We start from the raw sequence: 23,628 nt of genomic DNA on the forward strand, positions 1-23,628 counted from the left end.
AGGAAAGCTTCAATTGAAAATGAACGTACATGAGAAATATAAAAAATTAAAAGACGTAGCAAAAGTTACATGGTTTTAACCCTTTACACTCCTACCCGTATACGGGTTGAAAATGGCAGATCTGGACACGCATGAACACCTAAATTGGAACGTAGTGGCGGTACAGTAACACGCTATACATGAGGTCAGAGGTCAGTGGCTGTACAGTAACATGCTATACATGAGGTCAGTGGCTGTACAGTAACATGCTATACATGAGGTCAGAGGTCAGTGGCTGTACAGTAACATGCTATACATGAGGTCAGAGGCTGTACAGTAACATGCTATACATGAGGTCAGAGGTCAGTGGCTGTACAGTAACATGCTATACATGAGGTCAGAGGCTGTACAGTAACATGCTATACATGAGGTCAGAGGTCAGTAGCTGTACAGTAACATGTTATACATGAGGTCAGAGGCTGTACAGTAACATGCTATACATGAGGTCAGAGGCTGTACAGTAACACGCTATACATGAGGTCAGAGGTCAGTGGCTGTACAGTAACATGCTATACATGAGGTCAGTGGCTGTACAGTAACATGCTATACATGAGGTCAGAGGTCAGTGGCTGTACAGTAACATGCTATACATGAGGTCAGAGGTCAGAGGCTGTACAGTAACATGCTATACATGAGGTCAGAGGCTGTACAGTAACATGCTATACATGAGGTCAGAGGCTGTACAGTAACATGTTATACATGAGGTCAGAGGCTGTACAGTAACACGCTATACATGAGGTCAGAGGTCAGTGGCTGTACAGTAACATGCTATACATGAGGTCAGTGGCTGTACAGTAACATGCTATACATGAGGTCAGAGGTCAGTGGCTGTACAGTAACATGCTATACATGAGGTCAGAGGTCAGAGGCTGTACAGTAACATGCTATACATGAGGTCAGAGGCTGTACAGTAACATGCTATACATGAGGTCAGTGGCTGTACAGTAACATGCTATACATGAGGTCAGAGGCTGTACAGTAACATGCTATACATGAGGTCAGAGGTCAGTGGCTGAACAGTAACATGCTATACATGAGGTCAGAGGTCAGTGGCTGAACAGTAACATGCTATACATGAGGTCAGAGGCTGTACAGTAACATGTTATACATGAGGTCAGTGGCTGTACAGTAACATGCTATACATGAGGTCAGAGGCTGTACAGTAACATGTTATACATGAGGTCAGAGGCTGTACAGTAACATGTTATACATGAGGTCAGAGGTCAGTGGCTGTACAGTAACATGTTATACATGAGGTCAGTGGCTGTACAGTAACATGTTATACATGAGGTCAGAGGCTGTACAGTAACATGTTATACATGAGGTCAGAGGCTGTACAGTAACATGCTATACATGAGGTCAGAGGCTGTACAGTAACATGTTATACATGAGGTCAGAGGCTGTACAGTAACACGCTATACATGAGGTCAGTGGCTGTACAGTAACATGTTATACATGAGGTCAGTGGCTGTACAGTAACATGCTATACATGAGGTCAGAGGCTGTACAGTAACATGTTATACATGAGGTCAGAGGCTGTACAGTAACACGCTATACATGAGGTCAGAGGTCAGTGGCTGTACAGTAACATGTTATACATGAGGTCAGAGGCTGTACAGTAACATGTTATACATGAGGTCAGAGGTCAGTGGCTGTACAGTAACATGTTATACATGAGGTCAGAGGCTGTACAGTAACATGTTATACATGAGGTCAGAGGCTGTACAGTAACACGCTATACATGAGGTCAGAGGCTGTACAGTAACACGCTATACATGAGGTCAGAGGTCAGTGGCTGTACAGTAACATGTTATACATGAGGTCAGAGGCTGTACAGTAACATGTTATACATGAGGTCAGAGGCTGTACAGTAACACGCTATACATGAGGTCAGTGGCTGTACAGTAACATGTTATACATGAGGTCAGAGGCTGTACAGTAACATGCTATACATGAGGTCAGAGGTCAGTGGCTGTACAGTAACATGTTATACATGAGGTCAGAGGCTGTACAGTAACATGTTATACATGAGGTCAGAGGTCAGTGGCTGTACAGTAACATGCTATACATGAGGTCAGTGGCTGTACAGTAACATGTTATACATGAGGTCAGAGGTCAGTGGCTGTACAGTAACATGCTATACATGAGGTCAGAGGCTGTACAGTAACACGCTATACATGAGGTCAGAGGTCAGTGGCTGTACAGTAACATGCTATACATGAGGTCAGAGGTCAGTGGCTGTACAGTAACATGCTATACATGAGGTCAGAGGTCAGGCTCTGTATGGATTTTGACTGACTGACGATTTGAACTTGAGCGCTGCGCATCACAAGAAGATCCCCGCCCACATCCCTCCTGCTGATTGGGCAACGTCATGCTAATGTTGTGTTGTCAGAGTGAAGGACATGTCCCCCACATCCCTCCTGCCGATTGGGCAACGTCATGCTAATGTTGTGTTGTCAGAGTGAAGGACATGTCCCCCACATCCCTCCTGCTGATTGGGCAACGTCTTGCTAATGTTGTGTTGTCAGAGTGAGGGACATGTCCCCCACATCCCTCCTGCTGATTGGGCAACGTCTTGCTAATGTTGTGTTGTCAGAGTGAAGGACATGTCCCCCACATCCCTCCTGCTGATTGGGCAACGTCTTGCTAATGTTGTGTTGTCAGAGTGAAGGACATGTCCCCCACATCCCTCCTGCTGATTGGTCAACGTCTTGCTAATGTTGTGTTGTCAGAGTGAAGGACATGCTGTACATTAAAGAGGACTCCATGTATTTAGAAAGATGAGACGTAGAGGATTATAATAAATACAGCTTTGACGTCATACAAACAAGCTAAACACTCGTGAGTCCAAATGTGCACTTCACACATTCACCCTTTTATAAAATCCATGTAATTTACAGTGTCAACGTTTATGATCACTGTGTTTGATTGATTTGATTCTTACAGAAGAAATATGAAAATCATAACCACGGTAGCAATTGAACGGGAACAATTTGGATATTATGGGAACATGATTAGACTAAAGGTGAGGACACACCAGTTCACCTGACACAAGACATTACATTTACTGTACTTTTCGCCGCATTTGTTGATAACGAAATCTGAAAATACTCTGGGTACATTCAGTAACATAAGAAGCTATTTTGAGCTTTCCTAGATGTGCCGTTGAGGTACTAGGACAAGCACACTGGTAGTTGTTTAGTTTGGAACACATCCCTGTATCCCCGCCATCACACAATTACTGTTGTTGTTTAGTTTGGAACACAACCCTGTATCCCAGCCATCACACAATTACTGTTGTTGTTTAGTTTGGAACACAACCCTGTATCCCAGCCATCACACAATTACTGTTGTTGTTTAGTTTGGAACACAACCCTGTATCCCAGCCATCACACAATTACTGTTGTTGTTTAGTTTGGAACACAACCCTGTATCCCCGCCATCACACAATTACTGTTGTTGTTTACGCAATCCAAAAACAGTCCGTCATAAATATCAATCTGGGTCAGGTGGGCGTCATTTAAAAGCTTGTTCTATTGCCAACATGACTAGCTAATACGATATTAGTGTTAGGCTTTCACAATTAAATTGAGGCAGACTCAATGCCAAAGGATTGTTTTTTTTGTTTTTTTAATATTAATTTAACTATGTTCAAAGATTCATCCTCCAGAACCCATCAACGTTGAAGAATATACAGTACATCGGTCACAGGCTTCATTAGGAAATGTGTTGCTTTTTGGTTATTTTATTAGGATCCCCAGTAGCTGTTGTGAAAACAGCAGCAGCTAATCTTCAAGGGGTTCCACATGAAACATGATCTAATACAGAACGTTTATAGACAAGAATAGCTCAAGGACAGAACTACATCAATGTATTTTAAAAGGCACACGTAACCTACATATTGATACTAACTATATAGGTCAAATAGGGGTGAGGTGTTGCTTTATCAGTTAAAAAAAATAAATAACAGGTTTGCTGTTCATTTGAGCAATAATGGCTCTATAAAATACTGTACGCTTTCTTTATTCTGGATTTGGGGACTATGAAAAGACCCCTGGTAGCATGTCTGGTGGGGTAAGTGTGTGTGTCAGAGCTGTGTGTAAGTTGACTATGCTGATGTTGTACCCACAAGAACAATCCGGAACATACCCCCCAACCAAAAACCCTGGATGAACGGAGATATCCGTTTATATTTATTTATTTTCACATCGCCTGTCATGGTGCAGAGAGGAGTTACCACATGGAGAAGTAGCCTATGTAGCTCGCTAGTGCTGTTAGTTCATTGTTCTCACATCACTTGTCATGACGCTGCTCTCCTCACTCAGCTAGCTACATAGGCTACTTCATATCCATATAGGCCATTTCCCAGGAGTGTGAAGGGTTCAGGTCAACCTGAGAGCAGCACCGTGGTCAGGGTCAACCTGAGAGCAGCACCGTGGTCAGGGTCAACCTGAGAGCAGCACCGTGGTCAGGGTCAACCTGAGAGCAGCACCGTGGTCAGGGTCAACCTGAGAGCAGCACCGTGGTCAGGGTCAACCTGAGAGCAGCACCGTGGTCAGGGTCAACCTGAGAGCAGCACCGTGGTCAGGGTCAACCTGAGAGCAGCACCGTGGTCAGGGTCAACCTGAGAGCAGCACCGTGGTCAGGGTCAACCTGAGAGCAGCACCGTGGTCAGGGTCAACCTGAGAGCAGCACCGTGGTCAGGGTCAACCTGAGAGCAGCACCGTGGTCAGGGTCAACCTGAGAGCAGCACCGTGGTCAGGGTCAACCTGAGAGCAGCACCGTGGTCAGGGTCAACCTGAGAGCAGCACCGTGGTCAGGGTCAACCTGAGAGCAGCACCGTGGTCAGGGTCAACCTGAGAGCAGCACCGTGGTCAGGGTCAACCTGAGAGCAGCACCGTGGTCAGGGTCAACCTGAGAGCAGCACCGTGGTCAGGGTCAACCTGAGAGCAGCACCGTGGTCAGGGTCAACCTGAGAGCAGCACCGTGGTCAGGGTCAACCTGAGAGCAGCACCGTGGTCAGGGTCAACCTGAGAGCAGCACCGTGGTCAGGGTCAACCTGAGAGCAGCACCGTGGTCAGGGTCAACCTGAGAGCAGCACCGTGGTCAGGGTCAACCTGAGAGCAGCACCGTGGTCAGGGTCAACCTGAGAGCAGCACCGTGGTCAGGGTCAACCTGAGAGCAGCACCGTGGTCAGGGTCAACCTGAGAGCAGCACCGTGGTCAGGGTCAACCTGAGAGCAGCACCGTGGTCAGGGTCAACCTGAGAGCAGCACCGTGGTCAGGGTCAACCTGAGAGCAGCACCGTGGTCAGGGTCAACCTGAGAGCAGCACCGTGGTCAGGGTCAACCTGAGAGCAGCACCGTGGTCAGGGTCAACCTGAGAGCAGCACCGTGGTCAGGGTCAACCTGAGAGCAGCACCGTGGTCAGGGTCAACCTGAGAGCAGCACCGTGGTCAGGGTCAACCTGAGAGCAGCACCGTGGTCAGGGTCAACCTGAGAGCAGCACCGTGGTCAGATCAACCTGAGAGCAGCACCGTGGTCAGATCAACCTGAGAGCAGGACCATGGTCATGTTCAGTAAGCACGAAACAGGGAGGTATTAGTTGAATTTGTCCAATAATAAACGCTTTTTTTTGTTTTGTTGTCATGATGTGTCCTAATGAACACAACCCAGTCGATATGATATGTTTACCTTACATACGAGATCCCAGAGTGCCTTAAACCTTACATACGAGATCCTTCAGAGTGCCTTTAACCTTACATACGAGATCCTTCAGAGTGCCTTTAACCTTACATACGAGATCCTTCAGAGTGCCTTTAACCTTACATACGAGATCCTTCAGAGTGCCTTTAACCTTACATACGAGATCCTTCAGAGTGCCTTCAACCTTACCTTACATACGAGATCCTTCAGAGTGCCTTAAACCTTACATACGAGATCCTTCAGAGTGCCTTTAACCTTACATATGAGATCCCTGAGTGCCTTTAACCTTACATACGAGATCCTTCAGAGTGCCTTTTACCTTACATATGAGATCCTTCAGAGAGCCTTTAACCTTACATACGAGATCCTTCAGAGAGCCTTTAACCTTACATACGAGATCCTTCAGAGTGCCTTTAACCTTACATACGAGATCCTTCAGAGTGCCTTTAACCTTACATACGAGATCCTTCAGAGTGCCTTTAACCTTACATACGAGATCCTTCAGAGTGCCTTTAACCTTACATACGAGATCCTTCAGAGTGCCTTTAACCTTACCTTACATACGAGATCCTTCAGAGTGCCTTTAACCTTACATACGAGATCCCTCAGAGTGCCTTTAACCTTACATACGAGATCCCTGAGTGCCTTTAACCTTACATACGAGATCCTTCAGAGTGCCTTTTACCTTACATACGAGATCCTTCAGAGTGCCTTTTACCTTACATATGAGATCCTTCAGAGAGCCTTTAACCTTACATACGAGATCCTTCAGAGTGCCTTTAACCTTACATACGAGATCCCTGAGTGCCTTTAACCTTACATACGAGATCCTTCAGAGTGCCTTAAACCTTACATACGAGATCCTTCAGAGTGCCTTAAACCTTACATACGAGATCCTTCAGAGTGCCTTTAACCTTACCTTACATACGAGATCCTTCAGAGTGCCTTTAACCTTACATTCGAGATCCTTCAGAGAGCCTTAAACCTTACATATGAGATCCCGCAGAGTTCCTTTAACCTTACCTTACATATGAGATCCCGCAGAGTTCCTTTTTCGTTAAACATCCTGATGACCAGAGCAGACAACTCACTGGTGTTGGCAAACGTCACCGGGTAGATGTACGGATTCTGGAGAGGAAAAACAACATAACTCGCTCAGGCATTCTGTCTGCCTCGGTTCGACAACATAACTCACTCAGCCATTCTGTCTGCCTCGGTTCGACAACATAACTCACTCAGCCATTCTGTCTGCCTCGGTTCGACAACATAACTCACTCAGCCATTCTGTCTGCCTCGGTTCGACAACATAACTCACTCAGCCATTCTGTCTGCCTCGGTTCGACAACATAACTCACTCAGCCATTCTGTCTGCCTCGGTTCGACAACATAACTCACTCAGCCATTCTGTCTGCCTCGGTTCGACAACATAACTCACTCGGCCATTCTGTCTGCCTCGGTTCGACAACATAACTCACTCGGCCATTCTGTCTGCCTCGGTTCGACAACATAACTCACTCGGCCATTCTGTCTGCCTCGGTTCGACAACATAACTCACTCGGCCATTCTGTCTGCCTCGGTTCGACAACATAACTCACTCGGCCATTCTGTCTGCCTCGGTTAGACAACATAAATAACTCAGCCATTCTGTCTGCTTTCTGTCTGCCTCGGTTAGACAATATAACTCACTCAGCCATTCTGTCTGCCTCGATTCGACAACATAACTCACTCAGCCATTCTGTCTGCCTCGGTTAGACAACATAAATAACTCAGCCATTCTGTCTGCCTCGGTTCGACAACATAACTCACTCAGGCATTCTGTCTGCCTCGGTTCGACAACATAACTCACTCAGCCATTCTGTCTGCCTCGGTTCGACAACATAACTCACTCAGCCATTCTGTCTGCCTCGGTTCGACAACATAACTCACTCAGCCATTCTGTCTGCCTCGGTTCGACAACATAACTCACTCAGCCATTCTGTCTGCCTCGGTTCGACAACATAACTCACTCAGCCATTCTGTCTGCCTCGGTTCGACAACATAACTCACTCAGCCATTCTGTCTGCCTCGGTTCGACAACATAACTCACTCAGCCATTCTGTCTGCCTCGGTTCGACAACATAACTCACTCAGCCATTCTGTCTGCCTCGGTTCGACAACATAACTCACTCAGCCATTCTGTCTGCCTCGGTTCGACAACATAACTCACTCAGCCATTCTGTCTGCCTCGGTTCGACAACATAACTCACTCAGCCATTCTGTCTGCCTCGGTTCGACAACATAACTCACTCAGCCATTCTGTCTGCCTCGGTTCGACAACATAACTCACTCAGCCATTCTGTCTGCCTCGGTTCGACAACATAACTCACTCAGCCATTCTGTCTGCCTCGGTTCGACAACATAACTCACTCAGCCATTCTGTCTGCCTCGGTTCGACAACATAACTCACTCAGCCATTCTGTCTGCCTCGGTTAGACAACATAACTCACTCAGCCATTCTGTCTGCCTCGGTTAGACAACATAAATAACTCAGCCATTCTGTCTGCCTCGGTTAGACAACATAACTCACTCAGCCATTCTGTCTGCCTCGATTCGACAACATAACTCACTCAGCCATTCTGTCTGCCTCGGTTAGACAACATAAATAACTCAGCCATTCTGTCTGCCTCGGTTAGACAACATAAATAACTCAGCCATTCTGTCTGCCTCGGTTCGACAACATAACTCACTCAGCCTTTCTGTCTGCCTCGGTTCGACAACATAAATAACTCAGCCATTCTGTCTGCTTTCTGTCTGCCTCGGTTAGACAACATAACTCAGCCATTCTGTCTGCTTTCTGTCTGCCTCGGTTAGACAACATAACTCAGCCATTCTGTCTGCTTTCTGTCTGCCTCGGTTAGACAACATAACTCAGCCATTCTGTCTGCTTTCTGTCTGCCTCGGTTAGACAACATAACTCAGCCATTCTGTCTGCTTTCTGTCTGCCTCGGTTAGACAACATAACTCAGCCATTCTGTCTGCTTTCTGTCTGCCTCGGTTAGACAACATAACTCAGCCATTCTGTCTGCTTTCTGTCTGCCTCGGTTAGACAACATAACTCAGCCATTCTGTCTGCTTTCTGTCTGCCTCGGTTAGACAACATAACTCAGCCATTCTGTCTGCTTTCTGTCTGCCTCGGTTAGACAACATAACTCAGCCATTCTGTCTGCTTTCTGTCTGCCTCGGTTAGACAACATAACTCAGCCATTCTGTCTGCTTTCTGTCTGCCTCGGTTAGACAACATAACTCAGCCATTCTGTCTGCCTCAATTTGGAGAGAGTCTGCATCCCAAATGACTGACACCCTATATACAGTCCCAAATTATTGACACCCTTGATAAAGAGGAGCAAAAATAACTGCTAAAATTAATAATTCAAATACTGAGCTATAATGTATGCCACCCCCCCCCAAATTTTTTTTTTAGGAATATTATTTAATAAACTAAATCTTTGTCTCTGAGAAATGTTAACAAGTAATCTTTTTTTCCTCTCAAAAAGACAAAATTGGCACCCCTAAAAATTCTTATAAATAAAGTAGTCTAAATTGTAGTATTTGGTCCCATATTTCAGGCACGGAATGACGATAGCAAGCTTGTGATTCTAGAAAACACGTTGAATGCATTTGCAGTTTCAGATTATCTTATGGAATGGTAATAAATGTAGTGTGTCATTTTGACATTTGTGTTTTTTTTGTAAATAAGAATAGAATTTCTTTCCAAAAAACGTCTACGTTAAATGTGGACACTACCATGATTATGAATAATCCTGAATGAGTCGTGAATGACGAGTGAGAAAGTTAGTAGGGTCAAAGATCACGCTAACCTCCCATGTTATGGTGAAACTGCAAATTTATCCAACACGTTTCTAGAATCACCAGCTTGATGTAGTCGTTGCCGGCTAGGAATAAAATGGGTCCAACTACTACCTTCTACTTTATTTATAAGAATCTTTAGCGATGGAAATCATTTGACACCTATTTTTAACAAAATAATATTACTTGAACAAAATCTCCTTCTCTGAGCAATTATATTAGTATAAAATAATACAATTACCCCATTTTCTGGGAGCATACAATATAGCTCAGAGTTTCAATTATTACATTTTATACAGTCATTTTGCTCATCTTAGCTCACGAGTGGTCGCAACGGTCTAAGGCACTGTGTATCTCAGTGCAAGAGGCGTCACTACAGTCCCTGGTTCGACTCCAGGCTGTATCACACCCGGCCGTGATTGGGAGTCCCAATTGGCCCAGCGTCGTCCGGGTTTTGCCGGGGTAGGACCGTCAACGTAAATAAGAATTTGTTCTTAACTGACTTGCCTAGTTAAAAGGTTCAATTGAAACATGTAATTAAAATCTTCATGAAGGGTGTCAATAATTTGGGACCTCACTGTATTGCAGTACATTTAACCAATAAGGTGCCATTGGGAACGAAGGCAAACACTTGCACATTGAAGTATTAAACCCGAGTTAGCGTATTAATTGGCAATGACTCCTGTTTACTAGGAGAGCGTGAACGGAGCGTATTAATTGGCAATGACTCCTGTTAACTAGGAGAGCGTGAACAGAGGGGAAAATAGATATTCAGCTGACTGAACTCATGCTTAGCGTGGATAAATGTAACTGTGTTCTGTTGTGCTACAGACAGAGACACCGTCCCACACGCCAACCTATTTTCAACATAGGGCTCTGGCCAAAAGTAGGGCACTATATAGAGAATAGGGTTGCGTTAAGGACTCAGCCGGAGAGAGACGGAACACATTTTGTATCTGCACTGCGTTCAGCTCAGGCAGTCATGCCCTTTTCCCAACACTATTTCTATTACGTTTACCCAGATGGCTCCCTATTCCCTATATAGTGCACTACTTTAGACCAGGGCCCTATTCCCTATATAGTGCACTACTTTTCACCAGGGCCCCATAGGTAATAGGGTGCTATTTAGGATGCTCCCTTAGGCTACAACCTATTGCTCTGGGAACTACAGAGAGAGAGGGCTTGAGAAAGGGTATGGGAGGGGGAAAAGTCAGGAGTATGGGGGGGGTCACGTTTCTACATGTAATGTGTATGTAGAAGTATGAGAGGGGGAAAGTACATGATTTTCTTCTGGTCAGGTGGTTAGATAGAAATGTAATCTAGCCCACATCAACTACAGTCCCATAGTCTGACCCCACACTAGATATTAAAACATCTAATGGGATGAATACATTCATATTTAATTAGGAGTAAGTAACCATACATTTCACAGTGAATGTTATGGAATGTTGTAGGGGTTGATGGTCACTACATTTGACAGTGAACGTTATGGAATGTTGTAGGGGTTGATGGTCACTCCATTTCACAGTGAATGTTATGGAATGTTGTAGGGGTTGATGGTCACTCCATTTCACAGTGAATGTTATGGCATGTTGTAGGGGTTGATGGTCACTACATTTCACAGTGAATGTTATGGAATGTTGTAGGGGTTGATGGTCACTACATTTCACAGTGAATGTTATGGAATGTTGTAGGGGTTGATGGTCACTACATTTCACAGTGAACGTTATGGAATGTTGTAGGGGTTGATGGTCACTACATTTCACAGTGAACGTTATGGAATGTTGTAGGGGTTGATGGTCACTACATTTCACAGTGAACGTTATGGAATGTTGTAGGGGTTGATGGTCACTCCATTTCACAGTGAATGTTATGGAATGTTGTAGGGGTTGATGGTCACTCCATTTCACAGTGAATGTTATGGAATGTTGTAGGGGTTGATGCTCACTACATTTCACAGTGAACGTTATGGAATGTTGTAGGGGTTGATGGTCACTCCATTTCACAGTGAATGTTATGGAATGTTGTAGGGGTTGATGGTCACTACATTTCACAGTGAACGTTATGGAATGTTCTTATGCGTGTTGATAGTGGTTGACGGCAGAGTGGACACTTCATGGTATTGTATTATGCGTTTACAGAAAATGTTTGATTAGGATATAAAAGGACCTGCTGTTAGAAAGTTAGACTTTTCTCTCTGTGACTACAAATGTATGATCTTACGCCCTACTCGGAGGGGGATACGTTTCGCTGGGGGAGCTCAGGTAATGTAATTATGTGCACGAGCACAAATCCTCACATGTGTAATTTTAGCCCCGTGTTGGTCCTTTTTACATGGCAGGAAGGTTATTATCCCAGCCAAAAAATATATATATTCTTTCAGAAAACTCCAAGGTCCTTTGATAATACTTCTCCCGTGTGAATCGTCAGGGGGCAAGTAGGCAGTCATGGGGCAGGTAGTTGATTTCTGGCAGTCAGGGGGCAGGTAGGCAGTCAGGGGGCAGGTAGGCAGTCAGGGGGCAGGTAGGCAGTCAGGGGGCAGGTAGGCAGTCAGGGGGCAGGTAGGCAGTCAGGGGGCAGGTAGGCAGTCAGGGGGCAGGTAGGCAGTCAGGGGGCAGGTAGTTGATTCTGGCAATCAGGGGGCAGGTAGGCAGTCAGGGGGCAGGTAGTGTGCTGTGAGGAACTTCTCAGAGAATATTCACACAGACAGCATTGGTAGGAGCTAGATGATACATACCAACAATGGGTAGAATAAGTCTGCTAACCACAAATCTATTTTCAAAGAGTATACGTACAGTGAGGCTGGGTAGGAGCTTCACGGTCGACTGAAGATCTTTGTCTGACAGGAATTTATCTGGACCAAAGTCAACCTGTACAACAACAAAACCACATAAACTTAACACATACTTTACCAGCCCAAAACCTTCAGGTCATAGGAACACAATACAGGATAGAATTAGTTTACAACTACTATAAAATGCAGATACCAAACCACAATTGTCTGGTCGCTAGCAAGTGAAAACCAGTCAGCGCCTGGCTCAAGACTAGTTGTACCTACAGTATAAAACAGCTTTTGATTCTACCTCTCTGTACCTTCGCATTGTAAAGCAGATATAAGATGACAATAAAGTTCTAAAATAATTTATTAAAAGTACCAACAGCAACAGTAGACAGCAACAGTAGACAGCAACAGTAGACAGCAACAGTAGACAGCAACAGTAGACAGCAACAGTAGACAGCAACAGTAGACAGTAGACAGCAATAGTAAACTTACCCAACTCAACACTTGACGTTCCTTGGGTTGTTCTTTGTTTTTGATTAAGAAATATTTCTTCCGTATCCTCCACCCTGAAAGGTTATAAAAACATGTTCATTTTAATATCACATTTTCCTGATTAACAGTCCACTTACAGCTTAAATCGGAGTCACAATGGTAAGTTCACGGTCAACAGAGCTGGTGCGTAACCAATCAATTTAGAGGGGAAAGGGGGATACTTAGTTGTACAACTGAATGCATTCTACTGAAATGTGTCTTCCGCATTGAACCCAACCCCTCTGAATCAGAGAGGAGCGGGGAGGCTGCCTTAAATCGACATCCACGTCTTCGGGCGCCCGGGGATTTAGTCCATTTAATTATGAAATCAATTCACCTCGCTTTATTTACAAAAGCACTTCAAGACTGAGTTATGAAAAGCACTTGAAGGCTATCTGAGTTATGAAAAGCACTTGAAGGTGTTCTGCCCATACTAATAATAAGCATCAGGTGTGTCATTCCCAGAGCAGTAACGTGAGATTAACACCTTCCCCTTTTCTCCTCCTGAAGCAGCGGAGAAAACGGTCACAACAGACATGTGACACGGCATTATAAATCAGGCGGTAATACCACGACACGGCATTATAAATCAGGCGGTAATACCACGACACGGCATTATAAATCAGGCGGTAATACCACGACACGGCATTATAAATCAGGCGGTAATACCACGACACGGCATTATAAATCAGGCGGTAATACCACGACACGGCATTATAAATCAGGCGGTAATACCACGACACGGCATTATAAATCAGGCGGTAATACCACGACACGGCATTATAATCAGGCGGTAATACCACGACACGGCATTATAACCAGGCTGTAATACCACGACACGGCATTATAACCAGGCGGTAATACCACGACACGGCATTATAACCAGGCGGTAATACCACGACACGGCATTATAAATCAGGCGGTAATACCACGACACGGCATTATAACCAGGCGGTAATACCACGACACGGCATTATAACCAGGCGGTAATACCACGACACGGCATTATAATCAGGCGGTAATACCACGACACGGCATTATAACCAGGCGGTAATACCACGACACGGCATTATAACCAGGCTGTAATACCACGACACGGCATTATAATCAGGCGGTAATACCACGGCATTATAATCAGGCGGTAATACCACGACACGGCATTATAATCAGGCGGTAATACCACGACACGGCATTATAATCAGGCGGTAATACCACGACACGGCATTATAATCAGGCGGTAATACCACGACACGGCATTATAATCAGGCGGTAATACCACGACACGGCATTATAATCAGGCGGTAATACCACGACACGGCATTATAATCAGGCGGTAATACCACGACACGGCATTATAACCAGGCGGTAATACCACGACACGGCATTATAATCAGGCGGTAATACCACGACACGGCATTATAACCAGGCGGTAATACCACGACACGGCATTATAACCAGGCGGTAATACCACGACACGGCATTATAACCAGGCGGTAATACCACGACACGGCATTATAACCAGGCGGTAATACCACGACACGGCATTATAATCAGGCGGTAATACCACGACACGGCATTATAATCAGGCGGTAATACCACGACACGGCATTATAATCAGGCGGTAATACCACGACACGGCATTATAATCAGGCGGTAATACCACGACACGGCATTATAATCAGGCGGTAATACCACGACACGGCATTATAATCAGGCGGTAATACCACGACACGGCATTATAATCAGGCGGTAATACCACGACACGGCATTATAATCAGGCGGTAATACCACGACACGGCATTATAACCAGGCGGTAATACCACGACACGGCATTATAACCAGGCTGTAATACCACGACACGGCATTATAACCAGGCTGTAATACCACGACACGGCATTATAACCAGGCTGTAATACCACGACACGGCATTATAACCAGGCGGTAATACCACGACACGGCATTATAACCAGGCGGTAATACCACGACACGGCATTATAACCAGGCGGTAATACCACGACACGGCATTATAATCAGGCGGTAATACCACGACACGGCATTATAATCAGGCGGTAATACCACGACACGGCATTATAATCAGGCTGTAATACCACGACACGGCATTATAATCAGGCTGTAATACCACGACACGGCATTATAATCAGGCTGTAATAACATGACACGGCATTATAATCAGGCTGTAATAACATGACACAGCATTATAAATCAGGCTGTAACGACATGACACAGCATTATAATCAGGCTGTAATAACATGACACAGCATTATAATCAGGCTGTAACAACATGACACAGCATTATAATCAGGCTGTAACAGCATGACACAGCATTATAATCAGGCTGTAACAACATGACACAGCATTATAAATCAGGCTGTAACAACATGACACAGCATTATAAATCAGGCTGTAATGACATGACACAGCATTATAATCAGGCTGTAACAACATGACACAGCATTATAATCAGGCTGTAACAACATGACACAGCATTATAATCAGACTGTAATAACATGACACAGCATTATAATCAGGCTGTAATGACATGACAGACACAGCATTATAATCAGACTGTAACATGACACAGCATTATAATCAGACTAATGTCTTTTTCATGTTATTACAGCCATATTATAATGCTATCATGTCTGTATTATTAAGTTAATACAACGTTACTTATTGCTATTTTTCTTGACTTGGCCAAAGCTTTTGATACGGTAGACTGTTCCATTCTTGTGGGAATTCTAAGGAGTATTGGTGTCTCTGAGGGGTCTTTGGCCTGGTTTGCTAACTACCTCTCTCAAAAAGTGCAGTGTATAAAGTCAGAATATCTGCCGTCTCAGCCACTGCCTGTCACCAAGGGTGTACCCCAAGGCTCAATCCTAGGCCCCACGCTCTTCTCAATTTACATCAACATAGCTCAGGCAGCAGGAATCGCGCTCATCCATTTATAGGCAGATAATACAGTCTCATACTCGAGTGGCTAGATGTTCTTTACCATTCGGCCATCATATTTGCCACCAATGCTCCTTATAGGACACATCACTGCACTCTATACTCCTCTGTAAACTGGTCATCTCTGTGTACCCGTCGCAAGACCCACTGGTTGATGCTTATTTATAAAACCCTCTTAGACCTCACTCCCCCCTATCTGAGATATCTACTGCAGCCCTCATCCTCCACATACAACACCCGTTCTGCCAGTCACATTCTGTTAATGGTCCCCAAAGCACACACATCCCTGGGTCGCTCCTCTTTTCAGTTCGCTGCAGCTAGCGACTGGAACGAGCTGCAACAAACACTCAAACTGGACAGTTTTATCTCCATTTCTTCATTCAAAGACTCAATCATGGACACTCTTACTGACAGTTGTGGCTGCTTTGTGTGATGTATTGTTGTCTCTACCTTCTTGCCCTTTGTGCTGTTGTCTGTGCCCAATAATGTTGCTACCACGCTGTTGTCAGGTGGTGTTGCTACCACGCTGTGTTGTCAGGTGGTGTTGCTACCACGCTGTTGTCAGGTGGTGTTGCTACCACGCTGTTGTCAGGTGGTGTTGCTACCACGCTGTTGTCAGGTGGTGTTGCTACCACGCTGTCGTCAGGTGGTGTTGCTACCACGCTGTCGTCAGGTGGTGTTGCTACCACGCTGTCGTCAGGTGGTGTTGCTACCACGCTGTCGTCAGGTGGTGTTGCTACCACGCTGTCGTCAGGTGGTGTTGCTACCACGCTGTCGTCAGGTGGTGTTGCTACCACGCTGTCGTCAGGTGGTGTTGCTACCACGCTGTCGTCAGGTGGTGTTGCTACCACGCTGTCGTCATGTGGTGTTGCTACCACGCTGTTGTCGTCATGTGGTGTTGCTACCACACTGTGTTGTCATGTGGTGTTGCTACCACACTGTGTTGTCAGGTGGTGTTGCTACCACGCTGTTGTCAGGTGGTGTTGCTACCACGCTGTTGTCAGGTGGTGTTGCTACCACGCTGTTGTCAGGTGGTGTTGCTACCACGCTGTTGTCAGGTGGTGTTGCTACCACGCTGTTGTCAGGTGGTGTTGCTACCACGCTGTTGTCAGGTGGTGTTGCTACCACGCTGTTGTCAGGTGGTGTTGCTACCACGCTGTTGTCAGGTGGTGTTGCTACCACGCTGTTGTCAGGTGGTGTTGCTACCACGCTGTTGTCAGGTGGTGTTGCTACCACGCTGTTGTCAGGTGGTGTTGCTACCACGCTGTGTTGTCAGGTGGTGTTGCTACCACGCTGTGTTGTCAGGTGGTGTTGCTACCACGCTGTGTTGTCAGGTGGTGTTGCTACCATGCTGTGTTGTCAGGTGGTGTTGCTACCACGCTGTGTTGTCAGGTGGTGTTGCTACCATGCTGTTGTCAGGTGGTGTTGCTACCATGCTGTTGTCAGGTGGTGTTGCTACCATGCTGTTGTCAGGTGGTGTTGCTACCATGCTGTTGTCAGGTGGTGTTGCTACCATGCTGTTGTCATGTGGTGTTGCTACCATGCTGTTGTCAGGTGGTGTTGCTACCATGCTGTTGTCAGGTGGTGTTGCTACCATGCTGTTGTCAGGTGGTGTTGCTACCACGCTGTGTTGTCATGTGGTGTTGCTACCACGCTGTGTTGTCATGTGGTGTTGCTACCACGCTGTTGTCAGGTGGTGTTGCTACCATGCTGTTGTCAGGTGGTGTTGCTACCATGCTGTTGTCAGGTGGTGTTGCTACCATGCTGTGTTGTCATGTGGTGTTGCTACCATGCTGTTGTCATGTGGTGTTGCTACCATGCTGTTGTCATGTGGTGTTGCTACCATGCTGTGTTGTCATGTGGTGTTGCTACCATGCTGTGTTGTCATGTGGTGTTGCTACCATGCTGTGTTGTCATGTGGTGTTGCTACCATGCTGTTGTCAGGTGGTGTTGCTACCATGCTGTGTTGTCATGTGGTGTTGCTACCATGCTGTGTTGTCATGTGGTGTTGCTACCATGCTGTGTTGTCATGTGGTGTTGCTACCATGCTGTGTTGTCATGTCGTGTTGCTACCACGCTGTTGTCAGGTGGTGTTGCTACCATGCTGTGTTGTCATGTGGTGTTGCTACCATGCTGTGTTGTCATGTTGTGTTGTCATGTTGTGTTGCTACCATGCTGTGTTGTCATGTGGTGTTGCTACCATGTTGTGTTGTCATGTGGTGTTGCTACCATGCTGTGTTGTCATGTCGTGTTGCTACCATGCTGTTGTCAGGTGGTGTTGCTACCATGCTGTTGTCAGGTGGTGTTGCTACCATGCTGTTGTCAGGTGGTGTTGCTACCATGCTGTGTTGTCTTAGGTCTCTATACGTAGTGTCGCTCGTCGTGGTGTGTTTTGTCCTATTTTAAATTTGTTTGCAAGTCCCCGTCTCCGCAGGAGGCCTTTTCCTTTTGGTTATCCGTCATTCTAAATAAGAATTTGTTCTTAACTGACTTGCCTAGTTAAATAAAAGGTTAAATAAAATAAATCATTAAAACTTACCAATGTCTTTCAAAGGCTCCACCACCTCCCACTTAGGATCCGACCTGAAGAACATGGACACCTGCTGTAAGGCAATTTCTGTAGAGGAGGAGAGATGATGCTCAGTGTAACAACCTTCCATAGACACAACAATGACCTAATTTATCAACTCAAAATATACACTACCGTTCAAAAGTTTGGGGTCACTTGGAAATGTCCTTGTTTATGGAATATCTACATAGGTGTACAGCGGCAGGGTAGCGGTCTTGGGCGGCAGGGTAGCCTAGTGGTTAGAGTGTTGGGCTAGTAACCGAAAGGTTGCAAGTTCAAATCCCCGAGCTGACAAGGTACAAATCTGTCGTTCTGCCCCTGAACAAGGCAGTTAACCCACTGTTCCTAGGCCGTCATTGAAAATAAGAGTTTGTTCTTAACTGACTTGCCTAGTTAAATAAAAAGGTTAAAAATGTAAGTCGCTCTGGATAAGAGCGTCTGCTAAATGACTTAAATGTAAATGTACAGAGGCCCATTATCAGCAACCATCACTCCTGGTGTTCCAATGGCACGTTGTGTCAGCTCAGCCTTTCTTAAGGTATGGGTCGCTGACCTGTTAATGGTGGGTCGCGACGTGTCAGTGTAAATGTAGAATTATTTCATTAATTACTGGAATTGATTTGGCCAAGTGCATCTGTGCGCTCTGCTTTAGCAGCGGTCTCGGCCTCTGCTTTAGCAGCGGTCTCGGCCTCTGCTTTAGCAGCGGTCTCGGCCTCTGCTTTAGCAGCGGTCTCGGCCTCTGCTTTAGCAGCGGTCTCGGCCTCTGCTTTAGCAGCGGTCTCGGCCTCTGCTTTAGCAGCGGTCTCGGCCTCTGCTTTAGCAGCGGTCTTGGCCTCTGCTTTAGTGTGAGAGGGAGAGGGAGATGCCCGTGTGCTCAGCGGTTTACCGGATCTTTTTTTCAGCAGTTTTCTTGAAGCTCACTCCGCTACACACGATGCAGCGCTGTGGTTCAACAGCAGATGATGCGCTGTCCGCCACTGACTTGTCATTCCCACTCGCCATCACTCACCGCTGTCATCTAATGGACTCATGCTAGCCACAAATTCTGACTGAGCTCAATTGTTTTGAAAATGCATATTCAGCGATTAGTTTCTCTCTCTCTTTCATACAAACTTATAACGAGGAGCGCCCACAATGTGTTTTGTGCTTAGTAATGAGTCTCTCATAACGAACAAATTAATAAAAGGCCACGTCCTGAACAAAACATCTACAGCATGACGGTAAAGCCAGGAAGTTCTTCCAGAACGGGGCAAGATGCTTCGGGAAACAGTGCTTCGACAGTGGAAACATAAGTCAACTAGCAAGGCATTGTTGTCATTTTATGAACAGGTGATGATAAGCAGAAATAAGGAAGTACCAACTAACTTTCATAGTAGTTAGTAGATGTGAAATTCTCTTTCAAACAATCCCATGGCCTTGTACACAGCTAATAGCTAACATTCGCCAAAGCAAGCTAGCTACTGATAGTGCAGCCCTAAGTAACAGTACAGATGAAGATGAACAATTATCAGGCCTACTGTACATATTACTGTAGAAATTATTGTTGAAAACTAGTCTAGGTTGGAACTGTTGCTGTTAAAATACAATAATAATGGTTATTCTTAACTGGAATAAACGTATTGAAGCAAAATGCTTTTTTGAGGTAAACCCACTCTCACAGTTCTGGGTTGTTCCATCTACAACAGGAAGTGGTCTCCTGCCTGACTGAGAACCCACTCACACAGTTCTGGGTTGTTCATCTACAACAGGAAGTGGTCTCCTGTCTGACTGAGAACCCAATCTCACAGTTCTGGGTTGTTCATCTACAACAGGAAGTGGTCTCCTGTCTGACTGAGAAAGCAGTAGATGTTCTGGTCCAGTTTGGCACCACATATCTATGTGAGTCAGGGTTCTCAACTCTGACAAACTTTAAAAAACAAGGTACAGAAACAGTTGTTTCAAGGCTGAGCATCACCTCAGTGTTACAATGTCAAAAACGGAGCCCAGAATAGACATGCTCCCATTAGGACCGTGTGTGTGTTTTCTGGTCTACATCTGTGTGATGTGATCAATTAGTTTATTCCAGTTCAGAATTTTTTTAAATTATTATTATTTCAACAATAACTTCTACAGTGAGATATACAGTAGGCCTGATCATTTCTACAGTAAGATGTACAGTAGGCCTGATCATTTCTACAGTAAGATGTACAGTAGGTCTGATCATTTCTACAGTAAGATATACAGTAGGTCTGATCATTTCTACAGTAAGATATACAGTAGGTCTGATCATTTCTACAGTAAGATATACAGTAGGTCTGATCATTTCTACAGTAAGATATACAGTAGGTCTGATCATTTCTACAGTAAGATATACAGTAGGTCTGATCATTTCTACAGTGAGATGTACAGTAGGTCTGATCATTTCTACAGTAAGATGTACAGTAGGCCTGATCATTTTTCATCTGTACGGTTACTTAGTGGTGCACTATCAAAAAGCCTGTGTGTTCTGTTACTCATCTGTGTGATGTCATCAATCTGTTTATTCCAGTTCAGAATGAACATTATTTATTGTATTTTAACAGCAACAGTCCCAACCTAGACAGATATGTAAGTGTTTTTAAAAAATGGGGGAAAACAGACACAAATAGATATTTAATTTCATTGTTATTTGTTTTTGTCTATATTGCATTTATTTTAGGCATACGGGCAATGAAATGTACAGATATTTATGTATAGTTGCATATTTTCCTCAGTTTGTGTCCCAGGCTGAAAAAGTTTAAGAACCCCTGTGTTAACTAATCCAAGTTTTTTATTTATTTATTTTATTTTACCGTTATTTTACCAGGTAAGTTGACTGAGAACACGTTCTCATTTGCAGCAACGACCTGGGGAATAGTTACAGGGGAGAGGAGGGGGATTAATGAGCCAATTGTAAACTGGGGATTATTAGGTGACCATGATGGTTTGAGGGCCAGATTGGGAATTTTAGCCAGGACACCGGGGTTAACACCCCTACTCTTACGATAAGTGCCATGGGATCTTTAATGACCTCAGAGTCAGGACACCCGTTTAACGTCCCATCCGAAAGACGGCACCCTACACAGGGCAGTGTCCCCAATCACTGCCCTGGGGCATTGGGATATTTTTTAGACCAGAGGAAAGAGTGCCTCCTACTGGCCCTCCAACACCACTTCCAGCAGCATCTGGTCTCCCATCCAGGGACTGACCAGGACCAACCCTGCTTAGCTTCAGAAGCAAGCCAGTAGTGGTATGCAGGGTGGTATGCTGCTGGATATAAGTTGATCATTTTAAAAAGGCTAATTGATCATTAGAAAACCATTTTGCAATTATGTTAGCACAGCTGAAAACTGTTGTTCTGATTTAAAGAAGCAATACATTTAGCCTTCTTTAGACTAGTTGAGTATCTGGAGCATCAGCATTTGTGGGTTCGATTACAGGCTCAAAATGGCCAGAAACAAAGTACTTTCTTCTGAAACTCGTCAGTCTATTCTTGTTCTGAGAAATTAAGGCTATTCCATGCGAGAAATTGCCAAGAAACTGAAGATCTCATACAACACTGTGTACTACTCCCTTCACAGAACAGCACAAACTGGCTCTAACCAGAATAGAAAGAGGAGTGGGAGGCCCCGGTGCACAACTGAGCAAGAGGACAAGTACATTAGAGTGTCTAGTTTGAGAAACAGATGACTCGCAAGTCCTCAACTGGCAGCGTCATTAAATAGTACCCACAAAACACCAGTCTCAATGTTAACAGTGAAGAGGTGACTCTGGGATGCTGGCCTTCTAGGCAGAGTTCCTCTGGCCAGTGTCTGTGTTCTTTTTCCCATCTTACTCCTTTCTTTTCATTGGCCAGTCTGAGATATGGCATTTTCTTTGCAACTCTGCCTAGAAGGCCAGCATCCTGGAGTCGCCTCTTCACTGTTGAGACTGGTGTATTGCGGGTACTATTAATATGAATTACCATATTCTAAAATGTGATTTCTGTTATTCTGAGCACCGTGGGTGGACGCCCTAATCAGGTTACGCAACCAATGGATATGGGTCCGGTACATTTCTCAAACGTCCGGTCAATTTAAATGCTGCCGGCCTGATGTTCAACACCAAATTTTCCTAACTGAATCCCTGTATCACACCCATGTTAGACGGCCCTAAGAGTTCACACACCTGTATAGTTGGCAGAGTAGTTGTTGGTGTCGAGGAACTTCTTGACCAGTTGGCAGGTGGCTAGGATGTGATGCTGGGTAATAAAGTCTAGGTAGACCTGTAGTCCTCTCTGTCTCTCTGCTATGAACTCTCTGTCCATGTTACCTAGCAACTTCTTAGGTGGTAGAGGCAGGCTGACGCCAGAGACCTGCGGGATGAGGTTGGATACAGGGATGGGGGGGGGTAGCAAGAGGGAGAGAAAGAAAGATGGGGAGAGAGCGAATGAGTGGGAGAGAGAGAGAGAGCGAGAGAGAATGAGATAGAGATAGAGAGATAAAGAGATAAAGAGAGAAAGAACGAGTTGACACATAGGAATGTAGGGTTCACAGAATGAATAATGGTCAGGAAATGAGCTTGTAAAACCTCAGCAGAAACCTCAGCTTCCTTTTAACGACGGCTTCTCAAAAATGTGTAATGACCACCAAAGAATAGTCAGTATGAACACATCACGTTCATAAAAACATAGGGTGCATCCCAAATGGCAGCCCATTCCCTTAGAGTGCTGGTCCAATGTAGTGAGCTATGTAGGGAATAGGGTGCTTGGTCCAATGTAGTGAGCTATGTAGGGAATAGGGTGCTTGGTCCAATGTAGTGAGCTATGTAGGGAATAGGGTGCTTGGTCCAATGTAGTGAGCTATGTAGGGAATAGGGTGCTTGGTCCAATGTAGTGAGCTATGTAGGGAATAGGGTGCTTGGTCCAATGTAGTGAGCTATATAGGGAATAGGGTGCTTGGTCCAATGTAGTGAGCTATGTAGGGAAAAGGGTGCTTGGTCCAATGTAGTGAGCTATGTAGGGAATAGGGTGCCATTTGGGACACAGATAGATGTGGTGCGGGAAAAGGCACTTGTGACCTCTTTGTACCGGTGAAAGTCAAGCCGCACTTACCAACAAACTGCTATTCAGCATATCAAAGTCGCTGTATCGCTTTATGACCTGCAACAATAAGAAACAGGTTGTATTGTGGGAAAAAACAAGCAAAT

The 23,628-nt window shown here is 45.1% G+C and overlaps 1 protein-coding gene across 2 annotated transcripts in view; it reads right to left on the reverse strand.

The window, feature by feature from the left end:
* Positions 1-23,628, reverse strand: part of pxk (PX domain containing serine/threonine kinase) — a 55,711-nt gene that overhangs the window by 23,298 nt on the left and 8,785 nt on the right. For both annotated transcript variants that reach the window (XM_055869953.1, XM_055869954.1), the window contains exons 3-8: positions 23,534-23,581; positions 22,609-22,795; positions 18,415-18,492; positions 12,867-12,940; positions 12,388-12,462; positions 6,770-6,874 (exon numbers count right to left, since the gene is read on the reverse strand). In XM_055869953.1, coding sequence (XP_055725928.1) covers positions 6,770-6,874; positions 12,388-12,462; positions 12,867-12,940; positions 18,415-18,492; positions 22,609-22,795; positions 23,534-23,581 — 567 coding nt within the window. The remainder of the gene's footprint in view (positions 1-6,769; positions 6,875-12,387; positions 12,463-12,866; positions 12,941-18,414; positions 18,493-22,608; positions 22,796-23,533; positions 23,582-23,628) is intronic.

Source organism: Salvelinus fontinalis, chromosome 18 (assembly GCF_029448725.1).
Source record: "Salvelinus fontinalis isolate EN_2023a chromosome 18, ASM2944872v1, whole genome shotgun sequence".
NCBI classification, from domain to species: domain Eukaryota; kingdom Metazoa; phylum Chordata; class Actinopteri; order Salmoniformes; family Salmonidae; genus Salvelinus; species Salvelinus fontinalis.